The sequence below is a fragment of the Spea bombifrons genome, chromosome 1 (assembly GCF_027358695.1).
Source record: "Spea bombifrons isolate aSpeBom1 chromosome 1, aSpeBom1.2.pri, whole genome shotgun sequence".
Classification (NCBI taxonomy): Eukaryota; Metazoa; Chordata; class Amphibia; order Anura; family Pelobatidae; genus Spea; species Spea bombifrons.
In genome coordinates, this window is record NC_071087.1 from 50,457,561 (window position 1) to 50,478,029 (window position 20,469).

At 36.3% G+C, this 20,469-nt stretch overlaps 1 protein-coding gene across 1 annotated transcript in view; it reads left to right on the forward strand.

Moving 5' to 3' along the window:
- UNC5C (unc-5 netrin receptor C) overlaps positions 1-20,469 on the forward strand; it is a 158,741-nt gene that overhangs the window by 107,496 nt on the left and 30,776 nt on the right. Inside the window, exons 4-8 of the mRNA XM_053461577.1 lie at positions 5,974-6,117; positions 11,930-12,033; positions 18,292-18,472; positions 19,130-19,297; positions 19,855-20,019. Coding sequence (XP_053317552.1) covers positions 5,974-6,117; positions 11,930-12,033; positions 18,292-18,472; positions 19,130-19,297; positions 19,855-20,019 — 762 coding nt within the window. The remainder of the gene's footprint in view (positions 1-5,973; positions 6,118-11,929; positions 12,034-18,291; positions 18,473-19,129; positions 19,298-19,854; positions 20,020-20,469) is intronic.

Below are 20,469 nucleotides of genomic sequence, written 5' to 3' on the forward strand. Positions count from 1 at the left end.
CTCATGGTGGGCTCATTGTTTCAAATTAAGAACGCCCTTTGTTGAATGCCATTTGGTCAGATATGTTGCTTGTAGCTTTATCAACCAAACTCTTAATATAGTTTATATACGAGAACAGGACACTATTATTACATTTATTGTATTGTTTGTTATGCTTGTTGTTTTCATTGTATCGATGTATTTTTTTCTGTGATTTTGTACCTCATCCTGTGTTTTACATATTTATTTGTTCCAAAAATGATAGACAGTGTTCTTTGTTTTCACTGTGGAATGAGGTTACACTTATTGGGTTCTGATGTAGTCATTACATTTCGTGAATCATAGTTGCCAGCTCTGGGATCCATCGCATACTTTATAGAGAAGATAGGTTTTGTAATATCACAGCACTATTAAAAGAGTTCGGGTTGAGAAGTCAAAGCATTCTTACGCAATTGTATACCAATTGTACTGTCTTAAAGGTACTCTAATGGGTTCATACAATTTGCTTTTATAGACTTCTTTTTTATTATTCCCAGCGATGACATTCACAAAGGTCAAGTGAAAGAATCCTGGCCATTCCATTGACTGTAACCTCAAATGAAAGTTAGGTCAAAGAAAAATAAGGAAGAAAGGGAGATGATTCTATTAACGCACAATATAAATTGCTTTTCCTTACATATTACTTTTTTCAATGCTTTCAGTTTTTTTCTTACGTTTAAAGTTGATATTTCCACATAAGTGTTTCCTTAAATATGGTATATAGTTTGAAAAGAGCACCCAAGACAATCAATGTTGTAGGAGTAGAAGGGAATGTATAGATCAAAGAAAAGTAGAACCTATTTTTTTGGGTTCTCGCTATTAATTATAGCCATAATGTGGCATTGTCACACACTAACATTTCAAGTACGTATAGTGTCAATAAGTTGGAGTAAAAAAAGAAGAGTAAACCGGCAGATTTCTGTTTTACTACTGCGATCTGATTATAGGATGTCATCCTCTAGTCAATGTGTATACCCTGTTTAGATGATAAACTCACTCCAACGTTCTTGCATTCCTATGCGTATAGATGCCATTCATATATTCTCCTCTCACATGAGCCATTTTAGTAAGGGTTAAAAAACCAATGTCAATGTGCATCTACTTTTGTGTCCCTTGATATGAAAGTTAAGTGATCTATTCAAGGGGCATGTTTTTTACGTTGCAAGTAGAAAATGCTTTTGTGGTACCATGGTAATGTTACTGATTAGTATGCACAACCATAAAATACTTTTATACTAGCATTTGTTGTAATGAAGAATGGATAAAAAAAAAAAGAAACATGCAAGGAAAAGAACGTTTAAGCAATCATAGTAAAAGTTTTTTGATCACTTTATTGTTGTATATCTATTTATATTACCCATTATAAAGTTGATATTCAAACACGAGAAATATGCATCATTTTAAACTGAAATCAAATGTATGACAAGGGAGTAAATGTTGTATAGTATAATTATAGTATAATTTGTTTTTATAATATAATAATATAATCTTTGTTCAATGTTCCACTAATAGAACTTTGCATGATCTATTATAATATGGAGTTAAAATCCATAGTTAGCACTGTTTTGCTAAGATTTTGGTAATTTAACAGACCCCATTCCAAAAATGTCTTAAAATATCCAACTATAAATGATCTGTTATTATTGTTAAATTATTGTTATCCCTTTGTTAGTCTGGCCTGCACTGCTTCTGACACGTTAAGGGTTTGTCGTGCATAGATATAAGACATTTATATGATTAAATGACATGCAGTACTCACCTGGTCATCTGAACCGAAAGAAGAAGAACAAGCAGATGGTAGAAGAGAGAATATGGAAAAATGTATGTTGTCTGGAAGCCTGGGTATAATAGTCAGGACAGATGACGGATGAATTGAATTGGCGTAATCATAGGTTTCATAAAACAATCAGTTATTCAACTAGGGTAAAAAAAAAAAGCTCAAAATACATTGCCCGACAGGCGGTGACTTTTTATATGCATTTTGGCAGCACACATGATGTCCTTGTCAAAACTATATTTCACTTGACAGCATCTTGGACAGAAGAGCTCTCAAAAACAATTTTTGTTTGTGCCAAGATTCCAGGTCTGTAGCAGAATACAGTTCCTAAATGCCAAATAAATGTACAAGAAGAGCCTTATTCTTTTTTATTTCACTGACGTGTACCTCAAGGAACGAATCAAACTAGAGCCATTTTGGGGGGAAAAAGTTCCTGATTAACCTTTCACATTGCAGACTCCAGTGTGTCTTTACCATGCTCAATGTGGGACACGTGGAATTATGATCTGATAAAAAAAAAAAAAAAAGAAATTAATGTAATCAAATATTTCACCCAAGGGTATGTTCTTAAGCAAACAGCCAATAGCTATCTCAATCTATTATCACGTAGTTCTGTATCCTGTACAGTGCGGTGGAGTATTTTTCTCCCATGATTACCAAGCCTCATCTACCAAGCATGGAAGAACCATTACACCTTTTGCCTACACATTGTGATTCTTCCGCAGCTTCTAACTGCCTCAAGAGTGCTTCAATTTTGCATGAGTAGTAATCTGAAGACTGGGAAGCATTACTGAGTGCTGACAGCCCAGATCATTAGAGAAAGCATGTAAATCCTCTGAACCAGAAATAAAAAGTGCACAGATTTTCCTTGTGAGCCTTGTACCGCAGTCTTAATGCAAAAGCTAGAACCTCTGGCAGCTATTACCAAGCCTATTATTTTGGATCCCAACCTTTTGTTGTTTTTTTTCTTCTCTTTCTTTCTATGAAAATCATGCCTGTCAAAACGTGTGAAATGCAGTTTAATTTGAGCGTTTTAAATTGGGGACACAAGATGAGAGTAGGCGCCAAATTGGTGGGAATCGCTTGTTTCTGAAATACATGTCATATGAAAGAAATATTTTGTAAGCACCAATAGTTTTTTTTTCTAAAGCCTAGTCGTGTAATTAATAATAACCTATGAGAACACACAGGATGTGAAACGCGTGAGGGTATTTATGTGCCTTTTTCCCATCTGCTTCGTCATTTGTTGGGGGGTTTTCTTGCACACTTTACAGACCATCATTTATTCACCTTGTTGTGAATGATCTTTGATGAATGCTCTCTACTAGACCTGCTCAATGAACTCCACTGGAAGTATTGGTAATTGAGAGAGATTGCATCAATGCCTCACTGTCCCTCTTTTGTGAGCAGTGGACATCATGGACCAGTTAGGGAGATCAGAGGCACAGGTTTGCAGAACAGACCTAAGTCACAGCTTCCACATGGCCTTCTCTCAACACATTGAAGCTGTTTGCTGGACATGATCTAATGTCTTGGCGTACACCTTGAATGTGTTGCAAGCTGGTAAGATAAGTGCTGGGTCTCGCCTAGCCCATCTTTAACCCTGTTTTGGGAACCTGAAATGTTGAAAGGTAAGACTAGTGAAAAGAACCCTTTAATATGCATGGGATAGACATAGGACTATCCTGAAAATAGGACAAGATCCAGAACTGAATAAGGTTTGAGAAACATATGGGCAGAATACATGCTTGTAACTAAATGGATGGTTCTTATCTGATTCTATGTTCCTGTAATTGTATGAAAGGCAACAATGATACTCCAGTTATTTAGCATTTTGATTGCTACAGTTTGAGACATAAAGCAGGTGTTTGTCAAAGTAAACATATTGTTTTTTACCATGCAGTGAGTTATATTTTATTTCATACAGAAAACATCCATATTATAAGAACTAAACTCACATGTAAAACAGTACGGGATAGGAGGTAACTGGGAAAAAGAAAGATTTGTAAAGCACATAACCTTGCTTGTAGTAGAAAGTAATTGATTCTATTGTACTGAGCCATATTGCTTTGTAAAATGTGCATCAGATAATATTAATTGACTCTGTGGTATTACCGTACTATTATTATTCAGCATCTGAGTTCAACATTTTTCATATAGATACTGGTATACTTACAAAACAAATTTCTCAGAATTTTCACAAAATGCTAAGTGCATGGACGTGGCATTAGTAATAAAAGGAACGTGGAAAAAAAAACATAATTCACGTTAAAGTATCACAATCTGCAGAACTTATTTTATCCATAAGAGCGAAAATCAGAAATGAGTTCCTTAGGAGCTAGGTTTTTCCAACAAAAGAAAGCCGAAAGTTCTTCACTAAATAGCAAAAACACACAGCTTTTAATGCCCTTGAAAACATCAACATACATTTCAATTTTTCTTTTGCTACATCTCAACCTTTTTTTATCTCTAGAATAACAGAGCAGTCTATTCAACCAAGAAAGGTACCTTTTCAAGTATTCAGAAATGTTATGTTTAACCTTGGAGATTCATTTTCTGACATTGAATATGTTCTCAAGGTTATACTCATTTTGTCTGAATTTCCCCAAATTCTTTTTGGATTTCTCTTTTTTTATATATATATATATAATCTCCTACGATTTAGCTGGGAGGGTCTACTGAGGACCAGGAGATGCTGGAGTGATTGGCAGGTGATGATGGGGCATATTGCATAGTTACATTTCCTCACTCGCTATCTTGATTTATATTGTAGTAAGAATCCCTCTGGCACTTGAAGAGTTACAATTCATTGCTCTAGGCATTTAATAGTCACATTTTCAGAGTTTGTTGCTGTAATCGAAATCTCTGATGCAAGGTGACTGCGCATTCTACTGCTACTAATGTAACTCTGATATTTAAGTACCTCAACTCCCAGGCCACCAAACTGCTTTGAACTTGCTTGTTACCCTCATTATTAAAACATTCCCATAGCATGCTGGAAACGCTCACTTCTCTTGCTTGCTGTTAGAGAGGTTGGCAGGTTAAACACACATGCTGTTAGAATTTATATTTCTACTTTTCTGCATCCTCACAGAAGACAACAATCGAGCTGGAGTCCTTCTTAGGAGATCCATTGGACGCTTTAATGGACATCTTTCATATTTAATGCTTTTTTACATTATCATTTGAAATCTTGCCTTTTATAATCATTTTGATAATTAGTCATGATATTATTAATGCAGATGTAGCTCGTTATTTGGAAATAAACTGTGACGGGTAATTACACAAGGAGGGGATAGCTGGATGCATCTCATTAAAAGTGTTCCCGCCAGACATCTTGGCGATATTACATGCTCTGATGGATTGTTGTGTTTGGAACCACACTTTAGCTATAAACAGTATACCACGTAAATAGGGGAATACAGCTGTGAGCAAACAGCAATTAATAGTCTACTTTCTGAATGGGCGCTCTATGAGGCTAAAAGGGAATCAAAGAGCTTGCTAGGCTTTTCAGTTGTTAGTTCTTTACAATCAGGAACATTCATAATGCGGGTGGAACTTACATGCCTTTAGCCTTAGAATACACAACAGGAAATCACAAAACTAGAAGTGGGCTTTCATCACTTGTTGATATAACTTTTTCACGCGTTTGAGGGTGTTTGAAAAAACAAATGCCCAGAATACGTTGTATAAAGTGATCATAGAAGCACTCGAAAGTTTACATTTCATTTGATAACATCGTAACGTCCAACTAAGAAACAAACAAAAATAAAGATTTCTGTAGGCCATTCTGAGGCCTACAAACCGATGTTATTTAACACATCAAGACCTTTTTTATGGTTTGTTTACTAGTTTAACAGTTTGAATAATCTCACCATATCTTGTGTCTTTGATGTTAATTAATAATTAATATACAGTTAAAGTCGTTGACATTATCCAGCCACAAAATTAATTCATGTATTTTCCTATTTTTTTTAAAATAAAGGTTGCGATACAGGCTACTGAAAAGTATAGGAATACATTTTTAATAAAGTAGGCATTATTATTGCAGTCTTTTTTTTGGACACCTCGGAAAGATTAGTTAAATCCAGGAGGAACCTTTAGTGCTGGTAAAAATGTAAAGTAAGGGGATGTATAGTATATTGTGAATTGATCACATTCTTTCCATGCGTTTTCAGGTCTTATTGTACGAGAAGTTAGTATCGAAATATCAAGGCAACAAGTGGAGGAACTGTTTGGACTTGAAGATTACTGGTGCCAGTGTGTTGCCTGGAGCTCTGCGGGCACAACCAAGAGCAGAAAGGCATATGTCCGAATAGCATGTGAGTATTACCTGATCTTATCAAACCTGACATCCTCTCACTAATACCATAGTTTTGATTATTTGTAACTTGTATTGGCATAATATGACATGTGATAATATTTTGAAGCTGTGCATGCTGATTTTACACAGATAGGGCAGTGATTTCCATGGAGCTTTTTACATCTGTGGCACAAATCCACTTTAATCTATGTTGTATTCTCCCTCAGGACACAACATCACAGTTATAGAAGCATCACATATCAGAGAAGTAAACTATTAGGTGCCATGGCTGCCAGGCTGCATAGACCACGTACACTATTGGCAAGGCTTAGAATACTAAAGAGTGCTTCATACGCTACATTGATTATCATTTTGGCTGGATGTAATATGTTTGATCTTCATGACATGATACATAGAGAATGATATACCGGTAATATAGTACACGTGTATTAGGCACCATTATTAAAACGGAAGCCACTATGGCTCCCTGTATCCTAAGATTTGTCTAGTCCTTGTGGTCAATGGAGGATCTAAAAACAGTCTATTGATCTTAATTTAGGTTTTTTTTTTTTTACTTTTAGAACCAATAAAGCAGTTTATAGAGTTCTCCTCTAAAACGAGTGATTCTGTGATCTCGTTACAACAGTGTATTCTGGGCATGTTTTTTTTAATCTTATGATTCCATATAAAGGATTTTTAAAAATATCTTAGCAAATGCCAGTGAATTTATTACAAGAGAAATTTTCAAGTTAAACCATGACCAGGTAACAATATTGTTAGGGCCAAGAAAAACAATAACGTTGTCTTCAAAGCTTTCACAGTGTCCTGCGTGGTATATTTCTTTTCCTGTACCCCATAAAATTTAGCCCTAAAGCTAAAGGTAGTTTTTTCATAGCGAAGTAAAACACACACACACACAAAATAATAAAATTGTGTCAATGCACAGGGATTTAACTAGGCTTGAAAGCATTATAAACCACTGCTTGATCGGCGCTGTTTTACAGAGACCCTCTCTTATTTATCTAAAAAGCTTAACAGATGGTCATCTTACTAAAAAGTTCAAGAAAAGGTTTCTAGGGATTATTAATGCATGCAGCTACCCAGTGAAATGAATGCAGCGTTGATACAGTGAACGTCAGGAGCCAAGACCTGCCTTGAGGGTTAATTACCTTTTATATGTTTACTGTATTTTAATAATTTGTTTAACGGTGCAAGGGAATTTTGCTGATTTAATTGTGCCTTGAACCCATGTGGTGGTTTCTACGGAGTACTAATTCTTAATAATGTGTTTCAGGTTTGTTTTTTTCCAGTTCTAATCAGACCTAAATTTTTTTGCACATAAAGTTATCATTTTTGCTTTGGACTTTACAAAGCAATACTATGCCTTTTTTAGTCTGGTCGACATATCTCCTCTTGTGGGAGCTTACGAAAACATCATTTTCTAGCCTTCTTTATTTTTAATGAATACTTAATGCACTCATTTGCATACCTATTGTCCACTTGTATTGGTATCTGCAATCCACTGTACCTTTCGATAAATGCTCGTAGGCGTCCAAAGGCTTGAAGGGATTTAGTAGACAAACAGAAGTATCTCTGACGTAAAACTTGTGTACTAATAAAATAAAATACGTTGGTTTCCCCCCCCCTTATTTATTCCACGATGAAACCTTTTTTTGCCTGCCGAAATGAAAATATATAAATATTTTGTAGACAGCATTGATGTAGGCAAAAGGACATTATGGAACAAAACTAGAATGTTTTTATTAGGTAATTACTTAATTTTGTAAGAAAATTTGACTTTTTTTACATGAAAATTGTTATTCTCAAAAACGCTAAAAACATGCCGTTTTTATAACGTATTTTCTATCCTGGTCAACCATATAAATTTTATGGCCATATCATAACCATCACTTGCTCAGTGACCCAATAGTATTTTAGTGGCTCTTGTAATTAAAATACGACGCATCCCCTCTTAACATTTATAAATGCGTTAGTTTACCCTACATTACATAAATCACAGCATAAAAATGTCACTTTTTGCTCATTAGCGAGACTGCAAGTAACCGACGGAAGATCAAATCGATTTTCTTGTAGCGCCCGCAGCTTGCAAGAAATAGGTTTTTAGTACGCCTTGCAAACAATTCTTCATTTTTAATAAGAACATAAAATTATTAAAAATATGGCATAATTTATTCTAAAAAAAAAAGAATCGTTTAATTCTCAACAATTTCCGGTATAGTAAGGAGAAAATCTGTGTCTTTCTTCACGAGTTATATGTTGGCATGATGACATAATTAGCACGTTTTATCATACCTTTTCAAAACTTTTTTTTTCTCTCTCCTTTACTGATCTCCAGCTATTGTTGTGCAGGATTAAAAGAAAAAAGATGATTTCACCCTCCAGAGAGCTGGTACTCTAGGACTCTAGTCCATTAAAGGAGAAAAAATGTATTGAACATCTCTGTTCATTGAGCATGTAATAGAATTAGCCAAGGAGTAATTTGAATGTGTGAAAAATGTGTCTGATGTAGAAGATGCTTATATTTATTTAATAGAAGGTCAGCCGCATGCCATGAAATACCTCTCCAGACATTTTTAACCCCCTACAGAGAATGTGTCACCGTTATTTAAATACTGTTTAATAATTACTTACTACTGGGACGTATATTCGAACAGTGAGGCATTCTGTGCAAATCAAAGGATTTTGTAACTGTTAAAGTTACTGTACGTTTTTCGTCCCCTGTCGCGGCATATTTCACAGTACTGCAGATCATTTTGTTTTAAAAGGGTAATATTTATTATATAAAATGCTGCCGGTTACTGGATGGTCCAAGAGCATGGAACAATTACGTTCTTGATTTATTCTTTTCAGAAATGTAACCCAGGGGGGAAAAAATCACAACATTAAAAAGAAAGTAATAACGATAAGTGATGTATGAACGTAGCAACTATACCCCCCCCCAAAAAAATCTTAAATTGCTCTTACCCCAAAACCACCCTGTAACCCAAAATGATCCGTAGTCATTACAGTTACTGTGCAGATGGGGCTTCAGAGTCTTGGTTCAGTGGTGCTGATGAGTAGATGTGTTCCTCATCCAGTCAGTTGGACTAGTGGACTAACGCTAGCATATGAATGACATCGTAGAGTGGCTCCCTGTACTGTGCGGGGATTCGGTGAAATAACCGGTGGATATCTGTGCCAGAAGAGGTGCACAGGTCTGCCTCCCCAACAGATGGCACCTTCTCTCAGTCCCTGTCACAGTGCCACCCAAGACCACCACACAAAACCTAGCCTCACAGTTAGTTGGACAGACATTGATAACATACTTTTTGAGGTCCTTCCATATGTATAAACGTGGACAAACAAGCATGCATGGTTATTGGCTCCTTATGCATAGACGTTACCACATACATTAAAAAGAATATTGTATTTTTGTCATACCTGGGAACTTCGAGGTTGTGAGTGTGGTAGCTGCTTGGGATGGGAGGCATCCTTATGGTTACGTACTAGCAAAAATGTGATTTTCTATAACATATATTGAGGATACCGCAGTTATAAAACAAAAAATAAATGAATGAATGCTGTCACACAGCATTCTTTAAGCTTAGATTATTTTAACGTACATCCTCATTAAGGATAAATACTGTACATAATAAAAAAAATAACTAAATAAAAATCAGTCTTTGGTCTCAGTTTTAGAGTCAGGATAGCCATATGCCTGTCCTGTTCATGTTTAAACTCCCTCATTGTATAACCCTCTACCACTTCTGATGGAAGACTGTTCCTTTTATCTACAACAGCAGTCAATAATGAACTGGTAGAACGTCTCTTTCCCCAGTTTGCAGCTTTACCTCTTTATATGTTACTGTTGTAATCACCTTTATTGCGTTTTGGCAACTGCCAGTTATCTAGTGGAGTACCAGCCCCAAACCCATGTGAGCGAAGTGGTTAACTATAACATATTCCCTGTGAAATATAGTTTTCATAAAAATGGAGGTAACCTTTTGACATAACAATAGTAAAAAAACTATGATATAAATTGTATAAAATGTGTCAATAATGGTTAAAACGTATCCTTTGTTTAGTGGTTCCAGAAATGATTCTATTCATTTCAACACGAAAACCAGCCATTGTGAACTGCAAATTATTCAGTGTTCTAGACATGCCATTTAAATTGTCTGGAGCATCTGAGTATATATTCCAGAGCTTCCAAGGTCTATTCTATTAATAGCGGGGTATTTAGACCAAGTATCCACAATTAATCATTTTTTCATGCATCATATGCCCCAATGTGTTCTAACAAATACCACCCTCTAAAAATAATTGGGTTTTTTTTTTTGCTTTTCTTAGAAATATGGTGGCCCTTTTGTTCAGGCTCATATACAAAATGCATGTTAACTTGGTTGCAGCTATGTACTGTAAACCTAATAATAATCATAAAAAACATAAAGGAGCAGAAATAATTAAAGCATGCAAGTGGTAGAGGCTAATACAGCAAATGTATTTACATATACAAGCTATCCTGAATCGAAGACAAGACCAAGGACTGATTAACGTCTGACTCTTTACATCAGGAAAAATGGGCAGACTAGACAGACGGAATTGTTCTGCTGTGAAATGCTATGTTTCTATGTAACCTTCAAAATGTTCAGCTCTCCTGCATACTACAAGCTGTCTGCTTTGAGAGACCTTATAAACACAATTGATATTGCGTGATTATTTTTTTTTTTACTTGTAATGTTATGAATAGTTATATTAAAATGGAAGCACGCAATAAAATATGGTATTCAGTGCAGTGGCGTAGTTACCTTGAATGCTTCCTATGCCTGACCCAGAGCAGCACCTCAGCCAGCCTCTCCCTCTGCTCCGCTGTCCTCATTGCAGAGAGTTTGATACAGAATTATCTATTATTATCACAGCACCAGATAATGATCATGCTGGCACCTAATCTCAACAGTTTAGGTAAAATAACCGCTTACCAGGTGTGAAATAAAGCTATTACTGTCTGAAAAAATCAGTTTCTCATCATTGCATCAAAATAGAGAAATTAACTAAATTTTGGTTAAGAATTTTGTTGCCAATTATGTATAAAAAAAACATTTTACATTATCGCACTAGTACTCTATTTCTCTCTTTTCCTGATATTCCCAGTAGGATGGATAAAAAAAAAACACAAAAACTCGAAGTTTGGAAATAAAAAAAAGTTGTCCTTTGTCCAGTACTTACGTTCTTCTCATTTTCTGACCACTTAAGTTATTCATAGTTTTCCTCCTTTCTAATTCTGCCCAGAACGCATCTGGCTTATGACATTACTTGGAATAGGAATGCGTAAAACATTGGATTCAAAAGTTCACGTAACAAGGATCTTTTCTGCAGTCCTTTTGAGCTGTAGCTCTTAAGTGCTTAAGAAGAAATGCCCCATGTCTAGAAAAGCACTTGGAGTTTTTAGTTGAAGTTGATACCTTTTATTGGGCCAACATAGAAAAGGGTATAAAAGTTACATAAGATTTCGGGACCTGAAAGCCTCTTCTTCAGATTAAATGAAGAAATGAAAGTAAGAAAAGTAATTAAAACACTGCATATATTTTTAGGAAAGCGACATGCATGTCTCATTGTCCTTCTTTCTTTCTAAGTTCATACTGTCTAGCTTTGGCATGCTGCCTTCACTAGTAAAAGTGAATCTGATCTTACTTATGCCCCTGTCTCAATGTCGATGTTCAGCGAGCTTCCTGGTACCAGATAAATAATGCAGATTATCTAAAAAAAAAGTATCTAAAATAGGAACTATAATCGTAGGAAAGGATTAAACCATCTACTTGTATTTCTTCTAGATTTGAGGAAAACATTTGAGCAGGAGCCTCTTGGGAAGGAAGTGCTGTTGGAACAAGAAGTTCTCTTACAGTGTCGTCCACCTGAAGGAATCCCCGGAGCTGAGGTGAGTGCTACGGCAGACACACTTTGCCTGATTGATGGGTAATGATGCAGTGAATTTTGATTTGCTAGGATGTATATTTCTGACAATGTAGTTTCAGTTAAGTGCAAGTTTGAGATGGTATTATTTTAGAACGTTAACGTTCACCTAGATTTTTGTTTTGTTAATGTGATTGCTATTAATCGGTAGGGCCATGCAGTGTAATTACTGTTTATTTTGCCATCAAACTATAGTGCAGATAGGATAAATTTACTTTCAAAAAAGTGCAGTCGGTTTACTGGGTTACTATATGTTTTGAGCAATTGACCGGACACCTTTGGAACTTACAATGGTAGGCCACCTGGAGCGCCTCTTTCTTCTGTACCAGTGGCTTCATGTGTGGGTGGTGCTAGCTGTGCATGAAGGCGGGGCTAGACCCAGATAGCCTTCAATTAGTAGGAAAGTGAGAGGGAAAGTGGGCATCGGATGGCCACTCCCCTTTCTGGAGAAAGCCCCAAAGATCTGGAGAAATAGTGATTCACCCATATAATCCTAGTCAAACCCCAGGAATGTCTGTACAGTACAATCAAGGGCAACATTCTGGCTTGCAAATGATCATGGCATGGACTTACTATTAGGCACAAAGGATACACACCAATTGAGCTTCTGGGTTAAACAAATAACAGCTACGGAGAATGTGGTCATATGATAGCAGTAAAGCCTGGTTTAAGAGGCAATGCCTCTACTTTCAAAGAGGCCTTCGCCATATAGAAAAACTCCCGCTGCCATCCGCTAATTGAGCAATAGTGGTGCAGTGTACGAGCACCAGAGCAGAAGCGTTTCAATGGTTGCTATGGAGATTGCTCCACTTTTTACCAGTTGGCAGCAAACTTGATCTCTACGCATAACACAGTCCGGATCGCTTGCTGTGTGAAAGCAATTTGTACATTTCCATAACTGCTGCAATTCCAGTTGCAAGATTAATTATTTTTCTTTTTGCTTGTGATGTTTGCTCTTTTTAAAAATAGGCTAAATGCTTATCTAAGAGCTTGGATTAGATGGAAACTGTAGGAAAAAAACCACCCACCAGAGGCTTACAGATATGTAGGGAGATTTTTTTATGCTTAATGTTCTTTGATGATCCCTAATACTTTTTATGCAGCAAGTCATCCTCGCGACAGCTGTAATGTTAATCCCTTATGTAGTCTGATCTTATCTATTTCTTTGCTTAGTACAGCCTGTTCACCAGTTATACCCAATGAAGTATTGAGGTATAATTTTATGTACAGAAATCAGCAAACCGACATCGTTTCTGCTGAAACAATTAATAAATATAAACGACACTATACTGCACATAGAGTTTTTCCTTTAAATAAAAGACAGGCCATTTCTCTTTTATAGAGGTACCATTTTTGACAATATAAAACACAATTTTTTCCCTTCAGGCTGGTAAATAAAATTGTGCATGGACAATAAAATCCCAATTTGAAAGAATATTGCGGCTAATATTTTGTCCCAAAAAAGTAGCAATCTTACGAGGCCCCAGCAAATGGTCAATGTATTTCTGCATCTGCCTTATTCATATTTGAATTTGTATTATACTTTATAATATTAATTAATTTATAATATAATATATTTTTTTAAATTATCACTATAATAATAATATTTACCTGCCTGTCGAGATATGAGCTACATTTTGTGGAAATATTCACAGAACCTTAAGGAAGTCTTTCTTCGGTAAGTGTGAATGATAAATGATTTGTACCGCACATGATGTGAATTATTATTCCAGACTTACTCTTTCCTACACGCAGGATGTTCAGTGCCCACTATCATTTTTAGATGCACCCCTACTGCTACAGTCATTGATCAGAACAAATATGTTTGTGTAGGATCACAGACTGCCGTTCTGGAGATATGAGTCCACAGAATAAGCACCATTCTCGGATAATTAAGTATGATAATTCTGTGGCATGGTGATAAGCAGCTACGCTCTGATTGGGATGCTAGAACATTATATTAATTACAAACCAAATCAATCACAATTTTTTTTAAATCCTGTTTTGATCACCTCACAGATATTTTAATTGTTTTGTTGTTTGGGAGTTTTTTTTTTGGTTTTCTAAAAGAAACAAATAAATAAGCAAGAATCAAATAAATAAAATCCAATTTAAAACTGGTATATCCTCATTAGATATAACGAAGAATGCCTGCAAACCGACTATGTCTATTTCCCTTTTGATTGTAATGGAATAACAAAAGGCAGAGGGTTTTCTTTTTGGCTGGTAATTAGCCAGCTAGCCCATGATTGCTCCGCGGGCATAGCACAGGTGGCTGGTGCTGAGTGCATTTCAAGGATAGATGAAGATGTAAAGACTTTTGTGTAAGGTGATAATGACCGTTCCTATAATACTTTATAATATATCAGTGCACTTTGTCAAGAAGCAAAGGCTCGTGATTGCCAACTAATTGACTCTGCATTGCATTTGTACCATGGCTTAGAGCAGTCACCAATTAACACTTGGCAAGCTAAAAAATGCATCCAAATTTGACTTTCAAAAGAACCATTCTCCCCTTTCTCTCTCTTTCTTTATGTCACATAAAGATCAAACATGTAGATTTTAGAGAGAGGGAGGCTTAATGGTTCTTCCTTGCAAATTCCTTTCAATATACCGTTAACAACACAAAGGCCACAAGACTAATTAATATCTAAATCTGATTCCGTATGTGGTGGATTTTCCAAGGCCAGTAAGATAATTCTAAGCACTAAAACTAAATAAATATAATTTTTTTAAAAAAAGAAATACAACATGATGATTTGAAGCTCATGATGTTACAATCTATTAAATATATGTAAGAAAAAAACAAATGTAAAATATTTTTTAAAAAAATAAGGAATTATAGAATAACATAATTAATTTGTTTCTATACTTTGGCTCCGAGAACATAGCACTTCCGTGTCTATGGATGTAAAGCACATGTAAAGTGCTGTCCCACAGTATGTGGGATGTAAAAACCCACAGGGAAGAATTAATTATTCAGCTATACATCACCCATAATTCAGGGGGGGGTATATCGAATGTACTCTTCATGAATGTCTGCAATATATGTATCATGGAAAAAAATGGCAAGTGTGGTCACCCTTGTTTATAGAAATCCATCCAGCGTGAGAGAAGATTCTGTCTGTCTTTGAGAGCCCGTGGGAAAATTGGCTGGCCAAAATGTTCTCTGCTTCTAGTAGTTATTATTATTATCAGTACAAAAATGCAGCTGGCAGATGGAAAATCCTCCAAATAACAAGCATCAGGTGGCTCTTCGATCTAATTGTTTATTAATATGACTGCTGTTAGCTTTGTTTCATGAGAACAGGGTATGCTTCATATCTAATTAGAACTTATGCTTTAGTAAGGCAAAGAACAGCTCTAGTACAGAGGGGGGAAATGATTAAGGATATTATCTAATACTTGATGTCCTTAGTAATAGGGTAATGCTTGCCTTGGGACTTAGTGTCCTAGGTGAGCTAAGTTTCTTGGACTGAGCTTGGCAGTACTCACATCAGCTCTGTACCCTATGTAGCTGTAGTTCACACAATGTGGTGGGGGGCCAGCTCACCCTTTTTTGGAGAAATAGCGCCTATTTTGAAACAATAGCCAGGCATCGGGAATGGGAGATATGCAGCGAGTGGTTGGGTTTGAACTGGGCTGATGGAAGTGCGCAGATATGGTCAGGAAGTTGATAAAGCTACCTGGCTGACAATACCTCCAGGCCAGATCAAAAAAAGGACTGATTGAATCTCTGAAACCTGGAGCCAAATGGGAAACTGTAATTATTATTAAGTGTGTATATGCCTGTAATCTTCAAGGAACTTAGCATAAAGTGGAGTGCAAGATCTGAAACACAACTCTCCCTTTAGGGAGTAAATGAAACCCAATATTAATATATCAAGGAATGGACATTAACAAAAAATCCACAAAAACATTTTTTCTATTAAAAAAATGTCCCTGTGATTCACTAAACACAGCAATCATGTGATTAAGGACAGTGCTATAGGTTCCTGCAGACTTGCTCAGTTGTGAGACATTCCACTTCAAAAGCCAGTAACCCCACTGAAAGTGCCTCCTTACACAAAGGCATGATGCCAAATTCCATCATATTGGATATAATGTGACACCAAAATCATGACCACATGACACCTCACTAGGGATGTGGAAGAGTAAAATTAAAATGCTAATGTTTTATTTTATTGGTTAAAAAAATTATAACGTTATGAACATATATTCCTTTGATAGGTTCTTTTAGTCATTGAGTATTTGCTTAAAGCCACCCATAGAAAACAACAGGGTATGCTAACAGGCAAGACTTTCACACGTGGAGAAGACAGGTAACCAACACTGAGATTGGATCCTTGAATATGAATCACTTGTTAATGGCCACTTGAGTGAACGTTTGTTAACAAGCGATAATGGATACTGTGGTTAATGTGAACACTCCACGGTATTTCGATGCAATCCCCCTGGAGCCGACAGACATAATAAAGTTTGTTACGGCCATTGAGATTATGGAAAGCTTCCAGTTCATTGTTTATGTAGATCACATTTTCAGAAGCTGCTTCTTGTGTTTATCTGCAAACACTATATAACACAATCTGTCTTCATATAGCTTTGCAGTCACCTTCCTGGTACATTTAGCACACATTGCTATGGAGTTACATGGGCACAGTGCCACGTCAGCTTAAAGCTGCCAGTGAACCTATTTGCACTGTGTCATATTTGCTTTGATCTTCTGTTCTTGGGTAAATTATTTCAATTTTTATTTGGCAAGAAAAAAAAACCCTCCTTCAGCACCTTACTAAACAACAACAAACAAGTCGCTGGATAGAAACTAACGCGATTCACTTTTTTTTTTTATTGTGTTCACATCACTTAGCTTTGGCTGCCATTCAATAACTTTATCGGTCGAAACAAACAAAAAAACATAAAACAACAGGAAACTGTAACAAGCGCCATCCTTTTCGCTGCGTAAAGAACTATATTAATTAGCGTTAGTGTTTTAAGAAAAAAAATCCTCTGTAATTACTAATAAAAATCCTGCTGGTGTATGTTTCTAAATACAGGGTGTCTGCCAAAATTGTTCAACCTCAAGATGAGATTAGCTTGGCGTGGCTGAGTTTACATCTGATAATTGCTCCTCAATAGCTTTTCTCATTCATATAATCACTCGTTTGATTAATGTACTCTGTACTCATTTATTTATGTAATGAAATTCTGCACCGATTCACTTTTTTTTCCTATAGCACCTCAGTAATTGCTTGACGTCCTAGGGCAATGCAAGTCTGGTGCAGACGGACCTGTTGGCTGCCGGCTTTTCCGCTTCACTATGATGCTGCTGCTGCTTACTTGTGCTTACATAACACAATTTTTATTTTATTTTTTTTGTGGCGGTTTTCCATTGTTAATTGGAACAAATGTGCCAATTATGTAGATTCATCTCATGATACCAATCAATGAATAATTAGACATAACACATCCGTCTCTCAGTGGAGAAAGGAGGTGAATGCAGACGCGTACTTGGAAAAAAATGTGGCTTTGTTAGGCCATTTAATGAAAATCTTCAGCTGATAAATTTTTGTCCCATACTTGTCTGCAGCTATGAAATAAAATAAACCTATACAAAATCCCACAAAAATCCTTCAAAATTACACTTTTTTAAAGAACAAAAAGTTTTCATTTATGTGAATAACAATGTTAATACAGGTTAAATATATATATATATATATATATCAAAAATAGGACGTAGTCATAGGTAGTCCATATATAATATAATATGCTGTGTGTGTTATTGTAGTATATATATATATATATATATATATATATATATATATATATATATAATACTAATATGGAATGTATGTCTTGTTGATTTTGCATTGATTAAACCATTCTAGAAAAACATACACAAGAGATTTTGATTTGTGGGATGGAAACCCTACATCTGTTTTCCCCCCCGTTTTTCTTTATTCCGTCCATATCAATTTATCTCAAGACACTGGGTCATTATTAATAGTTTCTGACAAGACTGAAGGAATCATTTCTGGATTTGTGCACACCAGTGCGCTCACAGTTACCGGTCAGAGACAAGACTTGGTCAGAACTTCAATTATGTGCGCTGTGCTCATTGTTGTTTCTCAGCTATAAAATTCACACAGTGTGCAGTGAGCCAATTTCATATTGTAAATGTGCAAACTAAAGAAAAAATGCTTCATATTTACTCCTGTTTCTACAGGTAGAGTGGTTGAAAAACGAGGACGTGATAGACCCGGTGGAGGATCGAAATTTTTACATCACAATTGATCACAATCTCATCATCAAACAAGCAAGACTTTCAGATACCGCCAATTACACGTGTGTCGCCAAAAACATTGTTGCCAAAAGGAGAAGTACCACAGCCACAGTTATTGTTTATGGTAAGCCAGTGGCAAGTGGAATGGGACCAGAACTTTAAACTCGGCCTTGGCAAACTTCAGTGCTCATCAACTAAAATGCAAGCTGCATCTAACTGAGATTCATAGATGTTGAAGTCAAGTAACAGTGGTACCAGACATGATATAAATGAATACATAGTAAATGAGAGATGGTATATTAAATTACATTTGATTGATGGATGACAACCTACAGTCTCCTTATTTTGAAACCATTTCAGTAGTCAAATATTCTGTATATTATTGAACAGAATTTTTGAAGCATAAATCATTAGGAAGGCGGTCCAGCAGTAGTTATTGGATCTCTTTGTGGTGATCAGGACCACAATACAATGACAAATTCTTTCATCTCTTGTCTATTAGGGGAGCTCTAGGATGATTGATAAAATCAATGGTTGCTACCATGGTATCATTATTCCAGATATTTTTAACGTTCTAGGTAAAATAAAGAACATATTTTTAAAATAAGTTTTAGATTTTTTGTTGAATTATGAGCATACTAAAAAGACAAGTTAATATTATTCTTCAGTTATTTAAGCAACGATTAGGGAATTGTTGATAGTGTGAGACAGAGTTGTGTTAGGGATGGGGTTGGATAGAAGGCTAATCAGCTTAACTTGTTTGTATCTTCTTTGCCTTTAGTTAATGGTGGTTGGTCCACTTGGACAGAATGGTCTGCGTGCAGTAATCGCTGTGGAAAAGGATACCAGAAACGTACAAGAACGTGCACAAATCCTGCTCCACTAAACGGAGGAGCCAACTGCGAGGGACAAAATGTTCATAAGATAAGCTGCACCACACTGTGCCCAGGTGAAAAACAACACTGTATTTTTAAGGTCTAGGATAGTGCTCAGATGTATTATGTGCTGGGTCTTCTGTAGTTAAATTTACAAACTTGAGGGCTGCGGTCTGGGCAATCTTAAATAGTTATGTGGCTCTGGGCAAGCACCCCAGTTGGCCTCTAGCCCATTCATACCTGCCTATAGCAGCCTGTGTCCCACGATTATGCTTCTGTAACACACTATCATTGCACATGTGCTGAATAGAGGCAACTGCACATGTTAAGGTGACTCAAGGAACAGCTGCTGTAGCTACCTAAGGTAATGACTGGTCTGGGGCAATTGATCATTTTGTCCTGTAATAAAATCATCTGTCTTCACAGCAGTAAAATCATACATTTTTCAATGTCTTTGTTTCTTCATTTGGTGGAGCTCTCCATGGACAGCCCTGTGGTAGATTTCCTGTACACCCCCCAGCAATTAATGCTGTTTTCTGTATGTGAGGTTACATCACCTGTAATGTCTTCGGCTGATGAACAATTGTTCCAGTTAACCTAATCACTTTTGCCACGTGTTCTTCTGTCACAGAGGACGGTGAATGGACAGGATGGAGCAAATGGTCAACTTGTGGGACAGAGTGCACACACTGGCGCCGAAGAGATTGCACAAATCCCCCACCCAGAAATGGTGGCCGCGACTGTGATGGTCCTGTGCTTCAGTCTAAGAACTGCACCGATGGTTTGTGTATGCAAAGTAAGTACACATCTGCATGATTCATGTATTCTAACACAGCAATACTAGCTTATATCAATGTTTATTCAGTGTTTATTTCCCAATTTTTTATTTTATTTTATGAGAGCTCCCTTGTGCAATCTTCCGGTACAGTGCTGATCATCTTCAGGTGGTATTTCCTGAGCATCTGTTATTCATTTATTCTGGTTAGACTGGAGGATATACATAATAGGTGATACGATTCTGTTTCAAGATATTACTACATAATACGGTAATATAGAAACAATTCCAGCCACAGTGCTACATGACCACTAGCGAAAATACATTAGTATTTGACAAGGTTAGTCCTATCAGACAGTACTTGAGTGGTAGAGTAGTAAATGTATCTCTGCTATATAGAATGCAACCGTATCAAATGTAGCAAAGTCTAAGAATGATTCTTTGTGACAGTGTATAGAAGAGATGGTCAAG